General features: G+C 42.2%; 1 protein-coding gene across 7 annotated transcripts in view; it reads left to right on the top strand.

The window, feature by feature from the left end:
- Positions 1–26,062, top strand: part of LOC106581794 (cysteine-serine-rich nuclear protein 3) — a 72,710-nt gene that overhangs the window by 43,301 nt on the left and 3,347 nt on the right. For 3 of the 7 annotated variants that reach the window (XM_082966996.1, XM_082966997.1, XM_014164105.3), the window contains 4 exons: positions 14,679–14,843; positions 19,422–19,595; positions 25,113–25,372; positions 25,621–25,917. In XM_082966996.1, the coding sequence (XP_082823122.1) occupies positions 19,451–19,595; positions 25,113–25,372; positions 25,621–25,917 (702 nt within the window). In that variant the 5' untranslated portion in view covers positions 14,679–14,843; positions 19,422–19,450. The other 4 variants (XM_045704470.2, XM_014164106.3, XM_082966994.1 and 1 more) reach the window with 2 other exon arrangements.

The raw sequence follows: 26,062 nt of genomic DNA, 5'->3' as shown, positions 1-26,062 counted from the left end.
TAAAGCATGTCCAGTGTGCATAAAAGGAGATTACCGCGACTCAACGGTCACGTGGATTTTTACTGCGGCCTTGCCTCATGACTGCCCGTGTGACAGTAACACGGCCACTGCAACAGCCCTTTTCAGGAACCTTAGCCGAGTAGTTCGCTCAGGAATCCATCTGGATTCCAGCAACCGGCATGCATATCAGGAGTATCTCTCCTCTCCCAGTAGCACAAGTTTGAGTTCATTGGTGTTGGGTTTACATTAATCTTTGCTAGAAGCGGTCTGTTTGATGGCTTGTATGGGTTCTTCAGTCTGAAATGCACTAAATGTTCCATCCCTTTAATCTTGCAAGCTATATCAAATTGTATTGTTTTATGGACACTTACATACTGAAAGTTATTTTATACTCAGCGATGAAGAATTGACAATGGAACACAATGTCGTCATAACAAGAACTAACATTGCTTTGTCCTCTCATGTTATGTAGCATAACATGCTAACATGCTTTGTCCTCTGCATGCTGAGCATGGGCGGCACCTGGCTAACCCTTGTTCAACACCGATGCTGGCAACCAATGACAAGATCCTGGAACTCCTCACTGCTCTGGTTCCTTTGTCAGCGCTATGTGTCAGCTCTGATCTATGGGCTGCACACGCCTGCATTGGCGCTACTTCTCATCGGTCACGGCTTGACCCTCAAGATTATGGGCCATAATCTTCTACTGCCTACGATGTTTCACTCTGAGAGCGTGGAGCCTACATGAGTTCCGGCACTAATTACTAATATGATCATGATTGCGTCATCCATATGGTCCAGTAACTAGGTTGCTTTTGTTCTGCATCGCATCTGATACAGTATATAACACTGTCAGCTCAGGTGGGTGGCTGGCACCCAGCAGTGCATCAATTTTGCAGGTGGTTGCTTGGGCTCATATGTAGAATATTCTCATGCACAAATGACCGCTCATATTGCTCAGCAAGACCACCTGGCGGTGGATCTATATTGCAGGTGGTTGGCTGTGTTCATATGTAGAATATCCTCATGATCCAAGACGACAGCTCATCTTGCCTCATCGAGGGTACCAGGTGGTGCGTCATATGTGAAATAGTCATACGGCTGCATTAGCTCATGCTACACATAGTATGTACACATAGGCCTAGTAGTCAGTCATGTATGGTAGAATGACCTTTGCTGGTCTATTGAGAGCTCTTAAACGGTGCATTCTGCCGTACACATAGTTAATCAGCTGGCTGTAGTTATAATATCATCTTCATATAACGCTTCGCTTGGGCTGTGAACTATCCTGAAGGAGCAGAGCCCTAACGCCAAACCATGCATCTTTTCTGATGAATGGTTAAACTTACACGTGATGTTTTCTTTCTGAAATAATATACACTGAGTGTACAAAACATTAGGAACAACTTGGCTGGATGTCCTTTGGGTGGTGGACCATTCTTGATACACACAGGAAACTGTTGAGTGTGAAAAACCCACCAGCGTTTCAGTTCTTGACACTCTCAAACCGGTGCACCTGGCACCTACTACCATACCTTATTCAAAGGCACTTCAATCTTTTGTCTTGCCCATTCAACCTCTGAATTGTGCACGTCTCAATTGTATCAAGGCTTTAAACCTGTCTTCTCCCCTTCATCTACACTGATTTGAAGTGGATTTAACAAGTAACATCAATAAGGGATAATAGTGTTCACTTGGATTCACCTCGTCAGTCTGTCATGGAAAGAGCAGATGTTCATAATGTTTTGTACACTCAGTTTCTGTTCAAATTTCATATTTAAATGGCAGAAAAGAATATGGAGTGATTTAAGTGTCGACAGAAATTGTATTTGAATTCAATGTTTTTGAAATTGTAATGCACAAATTGAATAATTAAATTCATAATGATTTGAAACTGAATTGAATGAATATTGCATTCCGTTTTAAAATTCTATTTATATTCAATATACAGTACCAGTCAAAAGTTTGTACACACCTACTCATTCTAGGGTTTTTCTTTATTTGTACTATTTTCTACATTGTAGAATAGTGAAGACATCAAAATCATGAAATAACACATATGGAATCATGTAGTAACCAAAAACAGTTACACAAGTCAAAATATATTTTATATTTGAGATTCTTCCAAGTAGCCACCCTTTGACCTTGATGACAGCTTTGCACACTCTTGACATCCTCTCAACCAGCTCATGAGGTAGTCACCTGGAATGCATTTTAATTAACAGGTGTGCCTTGTTAATTTGTGGAACTTTCCTTAATGCATTTGAGCCAGTCAGTTGTGTTGTGACAAGGTAGGGGTGGTATACAGAAGATTGCCCTATTTGGTAAAAGACCAAGTCCATATTATGGCAAGAACAACTCAAATAAGCAAAGAGAAATGACAGCCTATCATTACTTTAAGACATGAAGGTCAGTCAATCTGGAACATTTTAAGTACTTTGAAAGTTTCTTCAAGTGCAGTCAAAAGAAAAGATCAAGCGGTATGATGAAACTGGCTGTCATGAGGACTGCCACAGGGAATGAAGACCTAAAGTTACCTCTGCTGATAAGTTCATTAGAGATACCAGCCTAAGAAATTGCACCCCAAACAAATGCTTCAGAGTTCAAGTAACAGACACATCTCAACATCAACTGTTCAGAGGAGACTGCGTGAATCAGGCCTTCATGGTCGAATTGCTGCAAAGAAACCACTACTAAAGGACGCCAATAATAATAATAATGAGACTTGCTTGGGCCAAGAAACACGAGCAATTGACATTAGACCAGTGGAAATCTGTCCTTTGGTGTGATATGTCCAAATGTAGCAATTTTTGGTTCCAACCGCCATGTGTGAGACACAGAGTAGGTGAACGGATGATCTCCTCACGTGTAGTTCCTACCATGAACCATGGAGGAGGTGTGAGGGTGCTTTGCTGGTGACACTGTCTGTGATTTATTTAGAATTCAAGGCACACTTAACCAGCATGGCTACCACAGCATTCTGCAGCGATATGCCATCCCATCTGGTTTGCATTTAGCGGGACTTTCAATTGTTTATCAACAGGACAATGACCCAACACACCTACAGGCTGTGTAAGGGCTATTTGACCAAGAAGGAGAGTGATGGAGTGCCGCATCAGATGACCTGGCCTCCACAATCACCCCCGACCTCAACCCAATTGAGATGGTTTAGGATGAGTTGGACCACAGAGTGATGGAAAAGCAGCCAACAAGTGCTCAGAATATGTGGGTACTCCTTCAAGACTGTTGGAAAAGCATTCCAGGTGAAGCTGGTTGAGAGAATCCCAAGAGTGTGCAAAACTGTCATCAGGGCAAAGGGTGGCTACTTTGAAGAATCTCAAATATAACAGATTTTGATTTGTTTAAAAAAAAAATTGGTTGCTACATGATTCCATATGTGTTATTTCATAGTTGTTGTCTTCACTATTATTTTACAATGTAGAACATAGTTAAAATAAAGAAAAACGCTTGAATAAGTAGGTGTGTCCAAACTTTAGAATGGTACTGTATATTCAATTTCAATATTGTAGATATTGCAATCCTTGTCTGTGTATCAAGTTTACAAACCATAATTTCAAGTGCACCAAAGTTTAAAATATTCTTCTTCTCAGTTGCATTCAGATTCTGTTTTCAAATTCAGTTCTCAAAATTGATATTTGTGCATCTAACATTCTCACTCATCTTTTTTCATGATTTATTCAGGACTATCCGTAATCATGTTAGCATGTGTGTTTAGTGTTTAGTAACATTCTATTCTTAATCACAATAAAACTGACTCCAAAATGACACAATACATTATTTTCCATAAATGTATATTTGGCACAAAATTATCTGAGACAACTAAACAAACAGTAAATGCGTCCAACATGTTTGTAGATTAACAAGCTTGATGTAGTCATTGTGTGCTATGAATATGGGACCAAATACTAAACTTTGGAAGACTTTAAGTGAATTTGTCCCAATTCTTTTTGTCCCCTAACATAGGGGGACTATGTACAAAAAGTGCTGTAGTTTCGAAACGGTTCAAAATTAACGGATAAAAATAACCTCAAATTAAATCTGACAGTCTGCAGGATAACTTCACAGTCATTGTATCATTTCAAATCCAAAGTGCTGGAGTACAGAGCTTAAACAATACTGTTGGAGCTCACTGTAGTTGAATATCCCTGTGTAGCAGAGCCTGGGGAGAGGCCACTGCCATGGACCTGAGCTAGGAGGGGTTTCAGGGTACAAAGGCTCAGTGAGGCAGAGTAAACAGTTCGAACATAGATTTTTATTACATAACTTAAAAACAGAAATGCTCAAGAAGAAGGAACTTCAACTATCACCTCAGTAACAAAAAAACGTTGTCCCTAATTTAAACGATAACAAAGCAACACCCCACCGCTGTTTTGGTTAAAAAAAAACTGAGGGAAGGGCCTGGCGCGGTTGTATAAGTTGGTTAACGAACTTAATCAACCGCGCGCATGTGTCAACTGCACTGTGATCTTTAAGGCTGTAACATCTGTAACACATTACCATATACAATCTCAGTTCAGCAAACTTTGGCCCTGTCTTGCGCTTTTAGGGTTATGAAGGCTGTAACATCTGTAACTAATAAACGTATACAATGTCCAGAGTTCAGCAAACTCACTCAGCCTAGTTATTACAAATTAGTACAAATAATAAAAACCTACGTTTGAACTCTGCCTCACTGAGCCTATGTACCCTGAAACCCCTCCTAGCTCTGGTCTGTGGTAGTGGCCTCTCCCCAGGCTCTGCTACACAGGGATATTCAACAGTATTCTTATGGGGGCCAAATTGTGTGTGTTTGTCACACTCCCTTGTAATGTGTCCTGTGCGGCTTGTGAGTATCGTAAAGGGAAACAGAAGGCATATAAATGCTCCACAGTCTCAGCTTTCAGGCATGGGGTCATAATAGCTGGCAAAGTACCAGGATGTTGGTTTGAATCAGAATTTAGAGAACTGAATTTGAAAACCGAACCTGAACGGATTAGAGAAGTTGAATATATAAAAGTTTGCTCAACTTGAAATGATCATTAAACTTCATACACAGACCAAGAATGCAATATCTACCATATTGAAACTTAATACAGAAATATTTCATTAGAATATTTAATTAAATATATATATTTAACATGGTACAGATGTCTTATTTTTTTAAACTCATATCCATGTGTGAGGTGTATACTTTTGTTTCAAAGTAGATTTGTTTAAGACTACTAAGAAACACACTGTGTGACCCTGATTTAGCCAACTGCAGTAAAAGGTTAAACGGTTCAAGACTTACTTTTGGTGTGATGTTTTATGCTAATTTATGCACATGTTTATAGTTATAGTTGATAAAAAGTTTTAAAGAATTTGAAGTTGGGAAAGTGGTCAAAGTAACTGATTTGTGTAATAAGTTACATTGTTTACAGTGAATAGAATGTTGGGTGTGATGAACGCTGAAGAAATCCCTTTTTAATCTTGAAAAAAAAATATTCACCTTTATTTAACCAAGTTCTCATTTGCAATTGCGACCTGGCCAAGATAAAGCAAAGGAGTGCGACAAAAACAACAATACAGAATTACACAAAAACAAATGTACTGTCAATGGTGTGCGTACTGGGAGCGGAATCAGGTGCAGGAGAGCAGAGAGTTGTGAACAGGCGCACACTTTATTTAGGCAGGAGAAACCAACAGACGAACGCCACTGCGTCAAAACCTCCAGCCAATTTGCAAAAGTGCAAAACGCGCAAACAGTCACAATAATTATGTTCAAACAAATAAACATACCTCGTGACAAAACACGGAAATATACAAACACCAGTCTGGCGGTCAAAATTGACACGTAACACAACACAATTTCACACAAAGACACAAGGGGGAACAGAGGAATAAATACATGTAGTGTAATTGGGGAATGAAAACCAGGTGTGCAGGGAACAAGACAAAACAAATGGATACATGAAAAATTGAGCGGTGATGGCTAGAAAGCCGGTGACGTCGACCGCCGCCCGAACAAGGAGAGGAGCTGACTTCGGCAGAAGTCGTGACACGTACAGTCAATAACACAAAAGAAAAGAAAAATAGAAAAATCTAGTACTGTGAGTGCAAATGTAGAAGAGTAGGGAGGTAGGGAATAAATAGGCCCTAAAGGCGAAAATAATTACAATTTAGCATTAATACTGGAGTGATAGATGTGCAGATGATGATGTCCAAGTAGAGATACTGGGGTGAAAAAGAGAAAGAGGGTAAGTAATAATATGTGGACGAGGTAGTCGGGTGTGCTATTTACAGATTGGCTGTGTACAGATACAGTGTTCGGTAAGCTGCTAAGACAGCTGATGCTTAAAGTTAGAGAGAGATATAAGACTCCAGCTTCAGAGATTTTTGCAATTCGTTCCAGTCATTGGCAGGAAAGGCGGCCAAAGAAAGTGTTGGCTTTGGGGATGACCAGTGCAATATACCTGCTGGAGTCCATGCTACGGCTGGGTGTTGCTATGGTGACCAGTGAACTGAGCTAAGGCGAGGCTTTACCTAGCAAAGACTTATAGATGACCTGGAGCCAGTGGGTTTGGTGACGGATATGTAGTGAGGGCCAGCCAACGAGAGCATACAGGTTGCAGTGGTGGGTAGTATATGGGGCATTGGTGATAAAACGGATGGCACTGTGATAGACCACATCCAGTTTGCTGAGTAGAGTGTTAGGGGCTATTTTGTAAATGACATCGCCGAAGTCAAGGATCGGTAGAATAGTCAGTTTTACAAGGGTACGTTTGGCGGCATGAGTGACGGAGACTTTGTTGCGAAATAGGAAGCCAATTTTAGATTTAATTTTGGATTGGAGATGCTTAATGTGAGTCTGGAAGGATAGTTTACAGTCTAGCCAGACACCTAGGTATTTGTAGTTGTCCACATATTGTAGGTCAGAACTGTCCAGAGTATTGATGCTTGTCGGGTGGGAGGGTGCGGGCAGCAATCGGTTGAAGAGCATGTACTTAGTTTTATTAGCATTTAAAAGCAGTTGGAGGCCACGGAGGAGTGTTGTATGGCGTTGAAGCTCGTTTGGAGGTTTGTTAGCACAGTGTCCAAGAAGGGCCAGATGTATACAGAATGGTGTCGTCTGCGTAGAGGGGGAACAGAGAATCACCAGCAGCAAGAGTGATATCATTGATATATACAGAGAAAAGAGTCAACGCGAGAATTGAACCCTGTGGCACCCCCATAGAGACCTGACCAGAGTTCCGGACAACAGGCCCTCCAATTTGACACACTGAGCTCTATCTGAGAAGTAGTTGGTGACCCAGGCGAGGCAGTCATATGAGAAGCCAAGGCTATTGAGTCTGCCGATAAGAATGCGGTGATTGACAGAGTCAAAAGCCTTGGCCAGGTCGATGAAGACAGCTGCACAGGACTATCTTTTATCGATGGCCGTTTAGGACATTTGGTGTGGCTGCACCCATGACCAGCTTGGAAACCCGATTGCATAGTGGAGAAGGTACGGTGGGATTTGAAATGGTCGGTGATCTGTTTATTAACTTGCCTTTCGAAGATTTTAGGAAGGCAGGGCAGGATGGATATAGGTCTGTAACAGTTTGGTCTAGAGTGTCTCCCCCTTTGAAGAGTGGGATGACTGTGGCAGCTTTCCAATCTTTGGGGATCTCAGACGATACGAAAGAGGTTGAATAGGCTAGTAATAGGGGTTGCAACAATTTCGGCAGATCATTTTAAAAAGAGAGGGTCCAGATTGTCTAGCCCAGCTGATTTGTAGGGATCCAGATTTTGAAGTTCTTTCAGAACATCAGCTGTCTGGATTTGGGTGAAGGAGAAGCAGGTGGGGGTTTGGGCAAGTTGCTGCAGGGGGTGCTGAGATGTTGGCCAGGCTAGGGGTAGCCAGATGGAAAGCATGGCCAGCTGTGGAAAAATGCTTATTGAAATGATCGATTATCGTAGATTTATCAGTGGTGACAGTGTTTCCTATTCCCAGTGCAGTGGGCAGCTGGGAGGAGGTGCTCTTATTCTCCATGGACTTTACAGTGTCCCAAAACTTTTTGGAGTTTGTGCTACAGAATGCAAATTTCTGTTTTGAAAAGCTAGCCTTAGCTTTCCTAATTGACTGAGTATATTGGTTCCTGACTTCTCTGAAAAGTTGTATATCGCGGGGGCTATTCGATGCTAATGCAGAACACCACAGGATGTTTTTGTGCTGGTCAAGGGCAGTCAAGTCTGGGGTGAACCAAGGGCTATATCTGTTCTTAGTTCAACATTTTTTGAATTGGGCAGGCTTATTTAATATGGAGAGGAAAGCACTTTTGAAGAGCAACCAGGCATCCTCTACTGAAGGGATGAGGTCAATATCCTTCCAGGATACCCGGGCCAGGTTGATTAGAAAGGCCTGCTCACAGAAGTGTTTTAGGGAGCGTTTGACAGTGATGAGGGGTGGTCGTTTGACCGCGGACCCAGTACGCACGCAGGCAATGAGGCAGTGATCGCTGAGATCCTGGTTGAAGACAGAGGTGTATTTAGAGGGCAGGTTGGTTTGGATGATATCAAAGAGGGTGTCCATGGTTACAGATTTAGGGTTGTACCTGGTAGGTTCCTTGATGATTTGTGTGAGATTGAGGGCATCTAGCTTAGATTGTAGGATGGCCAGGGTGTTAAGCATGTCCCGGTTTAGGTCACCTAACAGTACGAACTCTGAAGATAGATGGGGCAATAAATTCACATATGGTGTCCAGGGCACAGCTGGGGGGCGAGGGGGGTCTATAACAAGCGGCAACAGTGAGAGACTTGTTTCTGGAAAGGTGGATTTTTAAAAGTAGAAGCTCAAATTGTTTGGGCACAGACCTGGATAGTATGACAGATCTCTGCAGGCTAACTCCACCCCCTTTGGCAGTTCTATCTTGTCGCAAAATGTTATAGTTAGGGATGGAAATTTCAGGATTTTTGATGGCCTTCTTAAGCCAGGATTCAGACACGGCTAGGACATCCAGGTTGGTGTAGTGTGCTAAAGCAGTGAATAAAACAAATGAGAGCGCCTGGGGAATGGGAGTGATGCCGGGGGCTGCAGGGCCTGGGTTAACCTCTACATCACCAGAGGAACAAAGGAGGAGTAGGATAAGAGTACGGCTAAAGGCTATAAGAACTGGTCGTCTAGTGCGTTCGGAACAGAGAGTAAAACGAGCAGGTTTCTGGGCGCAGAAGAATAGATTCAAGACATAATGTACAGACAAGGGTATGGTAGGATGTGAGTACAGTGGAGGTAAGCCTAGGCATTGAGTGACGATGAGAGGTTTTGTCTCTAGAGGCACCATTTAAGCCAGGTGCGGTCACCGTATGTGTGGGGAGTGGAACATAAGGGATAGCTAAGGCATATTGAGCAGGGCTGGAGGCTCTACTGTGAAATAAGGCAAAAATTTCTAACCAAAACAGCAATGGACAAGGCATATTGACATTAGGGAGAGACATGTGTAGCTGAGTGATCATAGGGTCCAGTGAGTAGCTAGACGAGCTGGAGGCACGGCGATTCAGACAGCTAGCAGGCCAGGCCATGAAAGTGGATGGAGGACAACAAGTTAAATAGTTTAAAAAGTATACAAGCACACTCTTCCAGACCAGTCTACACTTCAAAAGTTTTGAATGGCATCTCTATCTTAAATGTTGTAAGAGGAGTAGCGTTGTAAAGAATAATAATAATAAGTAGATGGTAATTGTACATGATGTACAATTGGTGGGACTTGCTTTAACTCTTTAAAAGTATTTTTGTGGTAGTGGTAAAAGTTTAAATGTCGTAAAATTGGTCTGATTACTTTGATGGACTACTATATCAACCATATTACTTTGGATTGTGAGTCAGTTAGATCACAAAAATGTCTAAACCACAGTTGTTGCGTGTGAAAACGAAAGACATAAGACAAAGTGATCTTCTGTCATAAAATGGGAATAAAGGCGAGGATCATGTGGACAACACTCTTAGGAAAGCAAAGCAACTCTCAATCAAGCTGTGGGTTTCACAATTGATTTTTGTAAAACGTTCAGTGTAAATTAAGTTTGATTTCAGTTGAATGATGATGTAAAGATTTTGAAGTTTTAGGCTATTGAATGTAGACCTACTGATAGCTAGCTGTTGTTGTATGTAATAAATACACTCTTCAGGCTAACAGTGATCACTGAAAAGTACATTTCCTGAAGAAAATGTGGTGTGTTTGCTAGCATGTTTTAAACTATGTATGGTTTTGAAATACATTATAGTAGTGGTAGTTTTTGCTGTGGTAATGGTGGTGACTGTTTATAGTTGAAAAAGTAGGTAGATGAAAAGTTTGGACAGCCTGAACATATCAGAGTTGGTGCTGGTGTATCCAGCTTGAACGATTCAAGGGTTACTTTTGGTGAGTTTTATATTATGCAAATGTCCATCGTTTTAGTCTGGGAAAAAAACATACAAATTTGAAGTTAGGATAGCCTGAACATGTGAATGTTGGTTTGGTGTCTTTAACTTCAATGCTTCAATAATTATTGTTGGTGAGTTATTTTGTGCACATTTACAGTGCCCTCAGGAAGTACCCATGACTTAATCCACATTTTGTTCTGTTACAGCCTGAATTCAACATTTTTTTTAAAATTAAAAAATAACAAATAAAAAAAACTCACCCATCTACACACAATACCCCATAATGACATAGTTAAAAAAATGAATTACAGAAACATCTAATTTCCATAAGTATTCACACCCCTAAATCAATACTGTGCAGAAGCTCCTTTGACAGAGATTACAGCTGTGAGTCTTCAGGGTAAATCTCTAAGAGCTTTTCTCACCTGGATTGTGCAACAGTTTGTCATCGATATCCTTGGTAGCAGGAAAGGGGCAGAGTCAAGTGCAGGAGACTGAGGTCCGTTAACACAGATGTTTTATTAAACACTGTATAAATAAGTTAGCCACAAGGCAGGGTGCGCAAAACACACGATAGGAGAACAACTCCAAAATTCAAAACGCACGGGGCGCAGCCCGGCAATCCCAATGTAAAGTACGCTGCGTAGTAAAAGGCAGCGCAAAATACCAACTGCCACTCACACATGACATGAAATAATCCCGCACGAATTCCCAAACAAAAAAGACAAACTAAATGACTAACAAGGAACAGGTGCGGACCTAGACAGACAAAACCAAAAGACACAGAAACATAGATCGGTGGCAGCTAGTAGGCCGGCGACGACGACCGCCAAGCACCGCCCAACCGGGAAGGGGCGCCACCTTCTGTGGACACTGTGACACAGTTGCCCATTATACTTTAAAAAAATTATTCAAGCTCTGTCATATTGGTTGTTGATTATTGCTAGACAACCATTTCCAGGTCTTGCCATAGATTTTCAAGTAGATTTAAGTCAAAACTGTAACTCGGCCACTCAGGAACATTCACTATCTTCTTGGTAAGCAACTCCAGTGTAGATTTGGCCTTGTGTTTTAGGTTATTGTCCTGCTGAAAGATGATTTCATCTCCCAGTGTCTGGTGAAAAGCAGACTGATCCAAGTTTTCCTTTAGGATTCTGCCTGTGCTTAGCTCCATTCCGCTTCATTTTTATCCTGAAAAACACCCCAGTTCTTTACGATTACAAGCATACCCATAACATGATGCAGCCACCACAATGCTAGAAAATATGGAGATTGGTACTCAGTAGTGTGTTGTATTGGATAACCCCAAACATAACACCTTGTATTCAGGAAAAAATTGAATTGCTTTACCCCATCTTTTGCAGTAATTTAGTGCCTTGTTGAAAACAGGGTGCATGTTTTGGAAGATTTTTATTCTGTATCATCTTCCTTCTTTTCACTGTCAGTTAGGTTAGTATTGTGGAATAACTAGAATGTTGTTGATCCATCATCAGTTTTCTCCTATCATAGTCATTCAACTCTGTAACTGTTTTACAGTCACCATAGGCCTCATGGTGAAATCCCTGAGCGGTTTCCTTCCTCTCCGGCAACTGAGTTAGGAAGGACAACTGTATCTTTGTAGTGACTGGGTGTATTGATCCACCATCCAAAGTGTAATTAATAACTTCCCCGTGCTCAAATGGATATTCAATGTCTGCTTTTTATATCTACCAATAGGTTCCTTTTTTTGCGAGTCTTTAGAATACCTACCTGGTCTTTGTGGTTGAATCCCTATTTGGAAGTCACTACGCGATTGAGGGACCTTACAGATGATTGTATGTGTGGGGTACAGATATGAGGTAGTCATTCAAAAATCATGTTAAAGACTATTATTGCACACAGATTGAGTCCATGCAACTTATTATGTGACTTGTTAAGTACATTTTCACTCCTGAACTTATTTAGGCTTGCCATAACAAAGGGGTTAAATATATGTATTGATTTATTGACTCAAGCTGACATTTCAGATTTTCAATTGTTATTAATTTACACCAAAAAACCTGGGGGAAAAAGTCAAAGGGTGTTTGTCAGACCTTTTCACTTTTCCCATATTTTGTTGCGTTACAGCCTTATTCTAAAATTGATTGAATTGTTTTTTCCCCTCATCAATCTACACATAATATCCCAATATAATGACAAACCAAAAACAGGTTTTTAGAATTTAATTTTTTTTAATTAAAAATAAAAAAATGAAATAAGACATTTATATAATTATTCAGACCCATTATTCAGTACTTTGTTGAAGCACCTTTGGCAGTGATTACAGCCTCGAGTCTTCTTGGGTATGACACTACAAGCTTGGCACAGTTGTATTTGGGGAGTTTCTCCCATTCTTCTCTGCAGATCCTCTCGAGCTCTGTCAGGTTGCATGGGGAGTGTCGCTGCACAGCTATTTTCAGGTTTCTCCAGAGATGTTTGATCGGGTTCTGGCTGGGCCACACCCCTGTGTCAATCTAAGTAATATAATGAAAAAATTGTCATCAAAATCATTCAGTTTAAGCTAGACATCTGTTTTGCATGGGCTCAATCCACTGCATCCGCCTATGGCCGGCCTTCCGCATCTGCAGTGGAAGGTGGCCGAGCTACAGCGATGTTTGTCAGACCAGGAGACATCCCGAAAATCGGTCTTCTCACAAAAACGTCTGAATGGTTTGGCCTACAAACTAATATTACCCAACTGTGGAAAGGGGAGACTCACGAACACGATGGTATTCTCTGTTTTGCTCTACGAGTGTCACAGCACTCATCTGAAGGTAATCCATATAAATGAATGGAAATATGGTGTTAGTTTTGTGCCAACAAAAATACGTTGTTAAATATGTCTCCAAAAAAACTAAAATATTTCCTGAGCTTTCTAATATATCCTAGATATAGGACAGACACTTCAAAACCTTATTCCTTATGATACATTTTTTTTGCCATTTATGAGTGTGTTATTCAATGTGTTTCTATGGCTATAGTAGAAAAGGCCAAATTTTGTATATTTGTTATTTGAAAATCAATGTATATACCTAAACGGCTTAGAATTTTAGAGGTTTTTTTTAGCTAACCTTCCGTCTTATGTAACCACAACAAACGTAAACATGTCATACCAATTTGAGTGTCCCAGATTTACATTTACTAGTCTATGAGACCAGGCTGCTGTCAAGGGAAAGTTCAGTGAGGACACTCACACGCCTGCCCCTGCCTGAGAGGGATGACAGCTTTGTTTTAATGGTTTATCAATAAAACAATGTAATCCCGTAACACATAACATGTCACTATCAAAAAACATGCTTCTCACACTGTAACCGCCCACTAAACATAGGCATTCGCCAGAGGCACTGGGGATTTACATTATGCACTGTGTATTAGCCCCACAAAGTCTTACATGTCTTCATCTTGGAATACACATTTTGTGGGCAGAGGAGTAAATAGAATATATTTGTGTGTGTATTGAAGTGCATTTATTTATTGACATTTGGTGTAACTCTGTCTCTGTATGTTTGCCTTTTGTCTGTAATCAGCCATAGTGCTTGTAGCTCCTAACAGCACTGCTCCAATGTTGATTTGATTTCCTGTCTGACTATAAAGCAGTAGATTAAGCCAAAGCTGTAGGAGGAAGTGCAGTGCTTCTAATGTTGAATCATTCTCCGATTGCGTGTAAGAATGGTATCATCCCTCTCACTCCACAAGCCACAGCCACACTAAACAGGACTTCCTTGGATAGGAAGTGCTTCTGCTATAATCACTTCACATGGGGACAACTATTACAAAGGTAGATGGGCTCCTCTCTGCGGGTGATATAGTGTAGTATTCACTGTGATGTGAGATCCTTATATTATTACTGTGATGGTTTGGATATTTAGTTGGTTTTGGGGCCAGTAAACTTTTGCCATAATTAGCTTGTATGGGGTAGGCTAATTCCCATTTGTCTGAGGTATACATACATTTTCAATGATTCGAAGACCTTTTAGAATAAGCACAAATAATTCTCTTTTGCTGGATTTGTCACTTTCTGGAGATTTTACTTCCAATCTCAATGTTGTGAGCCATGCAATGGATCCTCCTGTGGTTTTAAGCATTGTGCCCATTCATCTTACTGGGTTATTGAGCCTGGAATCAAATGTTTTTCTTCCGCTCCCTGCCCCTCTCTCTCTTTATTCTCTCGCTCACTCTCTCACGCTACCTCTCTTCCCCTCCCCTCCCCTTCACCATACCCTCCCCCTCTGCATCTCTCTTACCCCCCCCCCCTCCTCTCCCTCTGTCTTTCCCTCCCTCCCAGGCTCATGCTGGTAAAAAAAAACGATCTGCAGACAGCAGGAGCACAGGCACGCCTGATTCTCTCTCAGACATCCCACCCATGTGATCTCACAGGCTTCCTCCCTCCACTCCAGTTAGGATCCAGCCTTTCAGCCGGCAGCAGCTAATGAGTCTTTGTGTGGCTAGGGTGAGTAAGACAGAGAGGGGGAGGTAGGGAGGAAGGGATAGGGAGAGTTAAAGAGAGAGTGCCTATCTTCATTTAACAATAAACATATGGTACCGGCAGTGGCAGTCAGGGCTGGGAAATGTACAAGTCTCTCTGTGTCTCTCCCTATCTCTCCCTCTCAGCCGGCACTCGTGCCCTCAGAGTAGCAGGGTCGCAGCAAGTCAGTGGACTAAAGCAAAATGGGAGCCCTTCATTTATCATGTTTCACCTCTTTTTGAGTGCTTCATTTAGATTTTGCTCCCAAGTCTCACTGTGAGAAGGGTGTCAAAGGAGTCGGAGAACACGCCAGTGGACACAGGTCAGTCGTTTCTACCAGGGTTGGCACAAAGTTCACCCTTATGTATTCTTTTGCAGGACCTGATGTGTCATGACTTGCTACAGATGCTGTGGGCTTGTTAGTATTACTTGGGACGAGAGCTTTCACAGTGTCTCTCTCCATATAGCAGATCTGCAGTGTGAGTCTTGTGTGTCACCTCTGTGTATGGTGATTTGCGAACCTTATGAATGGGGAAAACATTGTCCGTTTGATTCAGAATATGAGTGTGCCACCGCGGGCTGTGGATACAGTTCCTAAAGGAATACAGTTGGTTTGTACAGTGCATGTGTGTGCGCTCAGTGAAGCCAGCACAGGGAGGGGCTTTGCAAGCAGGCTTTTGCTGCATTATTTCTCCAAGCATTTTCTCATGCACCGTGGTGTATTCCCAGCCTTGATTAGTTAGAACACAACATTGGAGGAGACAAAGAAAGAACTGCATGATGTAGAGGAGGAACGAGCGCTGTTCTCTGGCTTGTGCCGTTAGAAGTGGAGTCTGCTTACATCAACCACTGTGTTACAATACAGATGATGCTACCCTGTCTGGATGGATCTATTTTGGGATAGCTACAGTGTGAAATAAGACATCATGATCCTTGTTCATACCGAAAATTCTATTTGTGTGCCTTTGGATTCTGTGTGAAGTTGGTAGTAGGATATTTATCTTGTAATATTCTTAATTTGTGTGATTTCCTCAAAAATGATTATCCTCAACCTGTATTGTATTCATGTGTTTTCAGATGTGGTGCTGCGGTGACATTTATGTTTCACAGACATAGAGGGCTGGAGGAGTATCACTGTGAAAGCACTATTTGTGCTAGTATATTAGCATTTCCATGGAAACCACTTTGTCTATCAAAGACTGGTGCAGCATCCGCTGAGGGCTAAGAATACGAATGATTTTCAGCAATGGGGAACTACTTAAAATAATGACAAAATAGACTTACATTGTATGGGCCATCCCATTTGTAAAATGGAACTCAAATGTCTGTACTATTTTGTATTTTTTTCCTGAATTACATGGAGCATTGTCCAACTTCCCAGTTGGACACCTGTAGAAAAAGAGGTATTAACCCTCTTATACCTTTATACATTTCCTCCATTGGTTATAGACTACATAAAAAGGCTCCGTAGGTTACAGGAAGCTCCTCAATGTCCTTGACATTTATGGTGTATCATTTTCACACCGAATGACCCAAAAGGTGGATAAAAGTCTTTTACATTTTTCAATTATCTTAGCATTCAGGCAGTCTTTGATAGTTGCGTTATCTGTGCACCCTTTGACGCTAAATGATACGGTCCAGTGACCATTCTAGACTGATTGAATATTTCATGAATAGAAATGCTGATAGGTTTTGGATCAAAGTATGTAGAGTTTGTTGTGATCCATTAAAGTGACAATGGAAAAGAATGATTGGCGTCAACAGTGTGAGTTGCCTACTGTACATGCAGCGGGTGCCTCACATTGATGCCTCACTTGGACATTCCACAGTGCAAGGTACTGTAGTCGACGTTGAATCTCCTCCAGGTGCAAGCAGGCCTATGTCATAGTAACTACCACACATGGTCAAAATAAAATGTAAAAGTTGATTTAACGTACAATTTTAAGGCAGCCATCTGCAATAGGATTGTGAGTTTGCTTAACATTTTTGGCATATAGATGAACAAACATACATTCTTAAGTTAAATTGCATGTTCACAACTTTGAATTATAGGTTGAGTGAACAATGAACAATTTAACCTGAGAATTTATTCTACCTTTAATTATTACATATATCATAAGGCCTTTCTTTGAGGGCCTAGTTGAAACTCCTCGTTAACAGGCCATATCAAGACTGCAAGTGCCATTATGCTGGCTTGCAAAGGGATGCGTAAGTCCTATTGGAATCCAGCCAGAGTGAGGATATCTAACAATTTGAACTTCTAATCACCCACAACCTGCATTGAGTATGACTGCTAGGGTAGGGAAGGTTGATTATTAAGACGACCTAAGTCATATAAACTGGTACAGCCATCTCAGTAACGGGTGCAAAAAGTCCAACTACTAACAGATTGGATTAGTTTAGAAAAATGTATTTTATTTTTGTTAGTGTAGCATAAGATATTAATCAACCAATCAATGTACATGAAAAAACACAGATATTGAAACAAACAATTCTGAAAATCAACCTGCAATAGAGCATGCTGGGAAATATGATAATGATGGGTATGGCTTTTAGTGGATTTAAGCGAACATACATTTGTCATTTGACTCGTCAAGCTTGTTCAAATTCAGCTCACTTCGAGCTGAGTTTGTTGATTCAACGTACAATTGTAAGGCAACCAGCTGCAATATGATTGTGAATTTTGTCAACATTTGGGAATATAGCTGAACCAACAGCAGTGTTGCCTTCCAAAGGCAAACATGAATTTGTAATTCGTCTCAACAACTTTTTATACATTCAGCTCAAATTAAGCAAAGTTTTTTGAGTGAACAAACGTTCACACATTACCTCAATGTCTTGTCCTTCTGAAGTCTTGTTTCTTTATTTCCGTGTCGAAAACAAAGAGGAGTCGGAGAGAGAACCTGCCAGTCATGCTTCTCTAGCTTTGCTGTCTATCTATATGATAATGGTCTTGGATGGGTTTTAGAAGATAACTTCCCAAGTCATGTAGTAAGAGAAACAAAAGCCAGACTCTTGTTGTCACATATAACGTTACGTTGTCATCATATTGAGGGACATACATTTATTACACAAAATGCAATTACTATTGTTTGTGTAATAACGCATAGATTTATTGATGTCTAAAATGACATTATTCATATCAAAATAATTGCTACTAGATTACTGATGCAGACAATGACTGGCTGAAGACCAAGTGATGTAACATGATTTGTGGAGGGAAGGTATAGCTAGTTCCAGAAAAACAATGTTTGACAGTTACAAAGTAAGGCTTCTTAAAGTCAGTAGCCTAATTTGGCACTTAATATCTGTGTAGTTGACTGATGAGCCTGCTCTTGTTTTGATTGGTTTAATTGCACCATCAGTCAGAGTTTAATGGCTGTCACTGGTGGCTGCTCTCCACTGGCCTCTCGTGTAGTGGTCTGCTGTGTAGTGGCATTGGGGAGGATGAGGGACTCAGAAAGGGGCTGTATCCCGAATGGCGCCCTATTCCTAATGGCACCCTATTCCCTATCTAGTGCACTACTTTTAACAAGATCCCTACTATATAGGGAATAGGGTGCCATTTCGGACGCAACCAGGGTCTTTCCTCAGTCTCTGTGACACTGACAGCTAGCTAAACTCTCAGGTTCCTTTATTCAGCCAATAGCACTTTACAGCCCTCTGGGTGCTCCTCCCGGTCCACTGGAAAATGTTAACTTTCTTTTATAGAAGGTATAACCATGTCACTCATAATTTCCCCCTAAGTACTACAAGTCATGCCTCAGATTGGAACCCCTCTAAGGAGGAGCACTGAATGTGCAACGTTAACCATTTCACAAATCACTATTTGATTTTACATGCATGCATCTTATGCGCACACACCCACACACATTCACGTGCGCATGCACACGCACACACCCACACACATTCAGTTTTTACAGGCATATTTAAATTCACTGCATATCCCAGAATAAGTAAAGCTGTAGTCAGGCTTTTTTAAATTTCCCCTAAAATGTAATTAATACATTTTGAAGCCAGTGGATAATTTTAATCAGTAGCCGGCTGGATGCATTCATTGTGCTTCTGAGGTGCAGTCACATAATGTTTTTAATTTTTCAGATGACGCTGTGGCCGGATACTAAAAGCCTGCTTTGGGCATTAACGTCTCATTTCATTTTCACCCCATGTTGTTCTTTTGTGATAACATTTTCTATTGAGTTGAACAACAGTCAGGCAGTGTTTTTATGAACACCATCACGAGAACAGTGTCCTTTTTCTGTGGTCACTCAATCAAAGACAGGCAGAATGAACTTCCTGAGAGGTAGACGTAGCATGCAATTCGCAGCCTTTGCCACGCATCCAAGCCCCTTTGTGGCAAGGTGATCAATTGCCTGGGGACCATCAGGGAGGTGTGTGTGTGGAAGGGGGGGGAAGAGGGCAGGGGAAGCTGGGCAGCAGCTGGGGGTGTTGTGTTCTGTGACTCACTGCTAATTGACTGTGTTGAGGAGTACTGCCCAGACCGGCGGGGCCTACGCCGGGCATTAAATCATGTGTTACCTTCCTTCCCTGTTGACGTTGCAGGTGCAGCGGCGGAGACGGAGAGGAGGGCCATGAGCGGAATACTTAAGAGGAGGTTTGAGGAGGTGTCCTCCTCTCCGTGCTCCTCGTTGCGGGAGTCTGATTACGAGGTCTCCTGCAGCGAGAGCGGGGACAGCAGCGACAGTGTCAACCCCTCGGCCTCGGGCACCTTCACCCGTGAGTCACCTGGCTCCCACACACACATGCACATACACACACACTGCTCTCTCCCCCTGCAGTCAACGTAACACTCAAAACACTACAAACACTCATTGATGTGCTCAACACTGACACAGTGTCGAAAGAACGAACAAAAAGCTACATTCATTGTTCATATTGTACATTAGTGAAAGAGACATTTGTTTTTTAATGAAGCATGTGTCATTCTGATGTAACTAATCCATCATAATGTTGCTTTTGTAATGGATGTTGAGTGTGTTAGGAAACATATTGTCAATAATAACTTGTGATGACTGATAATCTGAGTTCTGAAGCCAAAACCAACCCATGGCCAGTAGGAATATAATTCTGATAACACAGTTGAAGTGGAAAGAAAAAAAGCTGGATCAATCTGTGCACTTTAACCCTGAAAGCGGCAACATATTTCCATCGCAAAGGGGGGGTCCATTTTGACCCCAAACTGGTAATGATTGCAAAGAGACACTCTCTGTCAAGCAGTAACACTTTAGATTTTATTAGGTTTTTGTAATACAAGTAAATGGTTTAATTTCTCAAAAATAAGCATTTATGTAAAAAAAAATCTCACATGTATAGTCAAATTTGATGTTTGAAAACATAAGTTTTTGTATGTTTACCATGCTATGAACAGATTTTGATCCATTTCTTTCATAGCCACTTCTTAGGAACATTTGTCATTTATTAATTCAAAGTGTGTGTTTCTGTGATACTCAGAGGCTGAGAAATTGGTGACTGAGCTAATCTGACATAACGGTAGGACCTAAGATGGCCACCAATATGGGCAATATATGGGCCTATTGATTTTTTTTATAGTGGCGGCCACGTCCCCCATGGGCCAAATCTGGGGTGGCTCCATATCTATATATTTTCAGGGTACATACTGTACACTATATATACAAAAGTATGTGGACACCCCTTAAAATTAGTGGATTCGGCTATTTCAGCCACACCCGTTGCTGACATGTGTATAAAATCGAGCACATATCCATGCAATCTCCATAGACAGAAATTGGCAGTAGAATGGCCTTACTGAAGAGCTCAGTGACTTTCAATGTGGGACCGTCATAGGATGCCACCTAAGTCCTGACCTCAACTCCCTTGATCACCATTGGGATGTATTGGAATGCCGACTGCGAGCCAGGCCTAATCGCCCAACATCAGTGCCCAACCTCACTAATGCTCTTATGGCTGAATGGAAGCAAATCCCTGCAGCAATGTTCCAACATCTAGTGGAAAGCCTTCCCAGAAGAGTGGAGGATGTCATAGCAGCAAAGGGGGAAGCAACTCCATATTAATGCCCATGGTTTTGGAATGAGATTTTTGACTAGCAGGTGTGCACATACTTTTGGTCATGTAGTGTATGTCTACCTCTGTGCCAAATTTGGTGCTTTTATCACAAAGTGTTTTACTGAGTCCACATTTTCAGCTTAGCCTCGTACCACTAGTATAGAAATAAGATTATTTTTCCTTCCTCCATATTAACACAGAAATCCTGGTAAATTATTTTTTGTTGTTGTCTGAACTAGTGTCTGTGTTCTCAGCTGAGCAGCCATAGGGAGGACTGTCTAGTCTCTAGCCGTGTCTGAGCTGAACTAGTGTCTGTATTCTCAGCTGAGCAGCCACAGGGAGGACTGTCTAGTCTCTAGCCGTGTCTGAGCTGAACTAGTGTCTGTGTTCTCAGCTGAGCAGCCATAGGAAGGACTGTCTAGTCTCTAGCCGTGTCTGAGCTGAACTAGTGTCTATATTCTCAGCTGAGCAGCCACAGGGAGGACTGTCTAGTCTCTAGCCGTGTCTGAGCTGAACTAGTGTCTGTGTTCTCAGCTGAGCAGCCATAGGGAGGACTGTCTAGCCGTGTCTGAGCTGAACTAGTGTCTGTGTTCTCAGCTGAGCAGCCATAGGGAGGACTGTCTAGTCTCTAGCCGTGTCTGAGCTGAACTAGTGTCTGTGTTCTCAGCTGAGCAGCCATAGGGAGGACTGTCTAGTCTCTAGCCGTGTCTGAGCTGAACTAGTGCAGTGTCTGTGTTCTCAGCTGAGTAGCCATAGGGAGGACTGTCTCGTCTCTAGCCGTGTGCAAAGCTATTGGTGTGTCTGTCAGGCTCTCTAAGAAGCTCTCAGTCGAGTGAACCTGTTCTCTGTTCCACAGCTACTTATTGGAAAGGCTACAGCCACTTTGGCAGGAACCACTGATGGCGCCACTGATAAAAAAGAACTGTGTATTAGATTACCTGTATTTTTCTATGAGCAGATATGATGCTATTCGTAGGCAACCTATGGAAAAATTGGTGGATGGTTCCTCAGGTGACAGATCTATGTTGTGTTTGGTGACAGATGCATACAGTAACCCTTCCCTGGTTTATTACGGGTGTGAGTGACAGTGCTCCTCCCAGGGGTGTGTGTGTATGTGTGTGTGGACCAGTGACCAGGGTACTGTTTCCTCATGCTCCTGAGCCTTCTGTGTCAGCTGCTGCAGATAAAGACAACCAGGAGGACGCATCTCTAAGCTCTAGTCTTGCACTATGCAACACAACACATGGCTCTCCCAGCTTCTCCCCACTAAAGAGGTGCCACAATGTATCAGGCTTGCTCCTGAGATGTACAGTAGCATTGTTTCCTGGGGAATACAGAACAAACCTGTCTTGGGTCACGTTAGTGTTGAAGAAATAATCCAGCTCGTCTCCTGGTGTGATTGCTTTTAGTGAAGCAGCCTTGGAATTGTGAGGTCTTTGAAAAGGGCTTCACAGCCTGGTTCCTCTCTAGGTTTCTTCCTAGGTTTTGGCCTTTCTAGGGAGTTTTTCCTAGCCACCGTGCTTCTACACCTGCATTGCTTGCTGTTTGGGGTTTTAGGGTGGGTTTCTGTACAGCACTTTCATATACAGTGAGGGAAAAAAGTATTTGATCCCCTGCTGATTTTGTACGTTTGCCCACTGACAAAGAAATGATCAGTCTATAAATTTAATGGTAGGTTTATTTGAACAGTGAGAGACAGACAACAACAAAAATCCAGAGAAACGCTGGTCAAAAATGTTATAAAATGATTTGCATTTTAATGATGGAAATAAGTATTTGACCACTTGTTGGCAATCACAGAGGTCAGACGTTTCTTGTAGTTGGCCACCAGGTTTTCACACATCTCAGGAGGGATTTTGTCCCAATCCTCTTTGCAGATCTTCTCCAAGTCATTAAGGTTTCGAGGCTGACGTTTGGCAACTCGAACCTTCCAGCTCCCTCCACAGATTTTCTATGGGATTAAGGTCTGGAGACTGGCTAGGCCACTCCAGGACTGTGCTTCTTCTTGAGACATTCCTTTGTTGCCTTGGCTGTGTGTTTTGGGTCATTGTCATGCTGGAATACCCATTCACGACCCATTTTCAAAGCCCTGGCTGAGGGAAGGAGGTTCTCACCCAAGATTTGACAGTACATGGCCCCGTCCATCGTCCCTTTGATGCGGTGAAGTTGTCCTGTCCCCTTAGCAGAAAAACACCCCCAAAGCATAATGTTTCCACCTCCATGTTTGACGGTGGGGATGGTGTTCTTGGGGTCATAGGCAGCATTCCTCCTCCTCCAAACACGGCGAGTTGAGTTGATGCCAAAGAGCTCCATTTTGGTCTCATCTGACCACAACACTTTCACCCAGTTGTCCTCTGAATCATTCAGATGTTCATTGGCAAACTTCAGATGGGCATGTATATGTGCTTTCTTGAGCAGGGGGACCTTGCAGGCGCTGCAGGATTTCAGTCCTTCACGGCGTAGTGTGTTACCAATTGTTTTCTTGGTGACTATGGTCCCAGCTGCCTTGAGATTATTGACAAGATCCTCCCGTGTAGTTCTGGGCTGATTCCTCACCATTCTCATGATCATTGCAACTCCACGAGGTAAGATCTTGCATGGAGCCCCAGGCCGAGGGAGATTGACAGTTCTTTTGTGTTTCTTCCATTTGCGAATAATCGCACCAACTGTTGTCACCTTCTCACCAAGCTGCTTGGCGATGGTCTTGTAGCCCATTGCAGCCTTGTGTAGGTCTACAATCTTGTCCCTGACATCCTTGGAGAGCTCTTTGGTTTTGGCCATGGTGGAGAGTTTGGAATCTGATTGATTGATTGCTTCTTTGGACAGGTGTCTTTTATACAGGTAACGAGCTGAGATTAGGAGCACACTCTTTAAGAGTGTGCTCCTAATTTAAAAAAGAGTGTGCTCCTAATCTCAGCTCGTTACCTGTATAAAAGACACCTGGGAGCCAGAAATCTTTCTGATTGAGAGGGGATCAAATACTTATTTCCCTCATTAAAATGCAAATCAACATTTTTGACATGCGTTTCTCTGGATTTTTTTGTTGTTATTCTGTCTCTCACTGTTCAAATAAACCTACCATTAAAATTATAGACTGATCATTTCTTTGTCAGTGGGCAAACATACAATATCAGCTGGGGATCAAATACTTTTTTCCCTCACTGTATCAGCGGATGTAAGAAGGGCTATATAAATAAGTTTGATTTGATTTTGATTGATATATTCTCAAAGATACATTTTTAGACATGGTTGTAGCAACCCTAATCGAAAATGGACAAGAAATAGGAAGAAATACAGAGAAATATCCAACTATGTTAGGTATTGCAAGCTTTGAAAACAAAGACAGTCGCACACTCCGTATGTATAACCTCCCCGTAATTTATTGGGTAAAAAAACACCAACGTTTTGGCATCACTGTGCCTTCTTCAGGGTGCAAGTTTGAATACCCAAAACAACATCTTATAAACCTTTTCTCAAGACAATAAAGAAAAATTCCAATCATGAAGCCAAGACTGCCATGTTAATGAAGACATTGTCCTTATGGCACAGGGTGGAGAGCTGCACCTACCAGATGGTCCCAATTTGTCCTGTTTGTCTGACCTCAAGTGACCGCTGGGAAAGCGACTCTACATCCAGGCCAGGAGGGGAGGGAGATTATTTATGCTCTCAGTCTTTGCTTTCCTTTTTCCCCTCCCTCCCTCCCTCCCTCCCTCCCTCCCTCCCTCCCTCCCTCTCGTAGACCTGCCCTTAAAAAGCCACAAGTAGGATCGACATGCTAGCAAAACGACTCCTGAGGTTCTAGGGTCATGATAAGTCAAATAAAAATAGGTATTCAAATCATGCAAATAGTAAGTAAGCACAGAATAGAAACGTTTTTTTTATCTTGTCATAGTATGGCTACACATTTACACCATTGAGAGTGCATCACAGACAGCAAAAACATACAACACTTTCCTATGTACATGATGCAGCTTTAAATAGGTGCATTTTCTTGAATCAGTGTCCTTGTTCTTGTATGCTGTAATGATGGTTAAATCTAGCTTTTTCTCATACTGGTGGTTCCACCATATGGAACTGGTTAATCTTGCATTCATGTATGAACAAATCACCCTGCTTCCCCCTGTTATTCATGTACGAGTAGGCCAGCTATCACTGCTTTTTAACGTTCCTTTCACCATCCACTTCTTCTGTTGTCATCTGGTCCTCTAGCTGATTCCATACTGAAGCGAGAGAAGCGCGCGAGGACGAGGAGGGTGCACTTTGAAAACGTGACGGTGTACTACTTCAGCCGGCGCCAGGGTTTCACCAGTGTGCCTAGTCAGGGAGGCAGTACGCTGGGCATGTCCAACAGACACAGCGGTGTCAGGCAGTTCTCCCTGGGAGAGTTTGCCCTGGAGCAGGAGAGGATCCACAGAGACATGCTCCGAGATCATCTGAAGGAGGAGAAAATCAACTCCATTAAACTCAAGGTATTAAAAGAAACGGAAGCTACTGAGCTAATGAAATGTACTGTACACGGGGAGATGATATCATGCATCACGATATACAGACGGTACTAGATGCACAGTTGTGTCATAGCGTATCCTTGTAGAAATCCAGAACACGTTTTCAACGGCTAACTCTGTATCCTCTTTTGAGATGCAGCATGTCATTTGTTTCGGCTGGCTGCTTACTCTTCAAACCGGACTGAATTTGATCCCCTCTGGTTCGTTTTCAGCTGACTAAGAACGGTACAGTGGAGTCGGAGGAGGCCAACACGCTCACGGCTGAGGACATCTCTGACGATGACATTGATCTGGAAAACACAGAGGTGGACGAGTACTTTTTCCTCCAGCCCCTCACCACGAAGAAGCGCCGGGCTCTGCTGCGGACCTCGGGGGTGAAGAAAATTGACGTGGAGGAGAAGCATGAGCTGCGGGCCATCCGGTTGTCCAGGGAGGACTGTGGCTGCGACTGCAGAGTGTTCTGTGACCCAGAGACATGTGCGTGCAGTGTAGCAGGAATCAAATGCCAGGTAAATCTCTGGGTGGTCTGACCCAGACATACTGACAGTGATGTATCATTAAGTGATCAAATATTTTACACGCTGTAGATGAAAGCACTGTATTATTGAAAAAGCATTGTATAATTACAGTCGCTTATCTGATATTGCCAAAGGA

Source organism: Salmo salar, chromosome 21 (genome assembly GCF_965601325.2).
Source record: "Salmo salar chromosome 21, fSalSal1, whole genome shotgun sequence".
Lineage (NCBI taxonomy): Eukaryota > Metazoa > Chordata > Actinopteri > Salmoniformes > Salmonidae > Salmo > Salmo salar.
The sequence above is the reverse complement of the archived record's forward strand: the minus strand, read 5'-3'. Positions and strand labels throughout refer to the sequence as shown.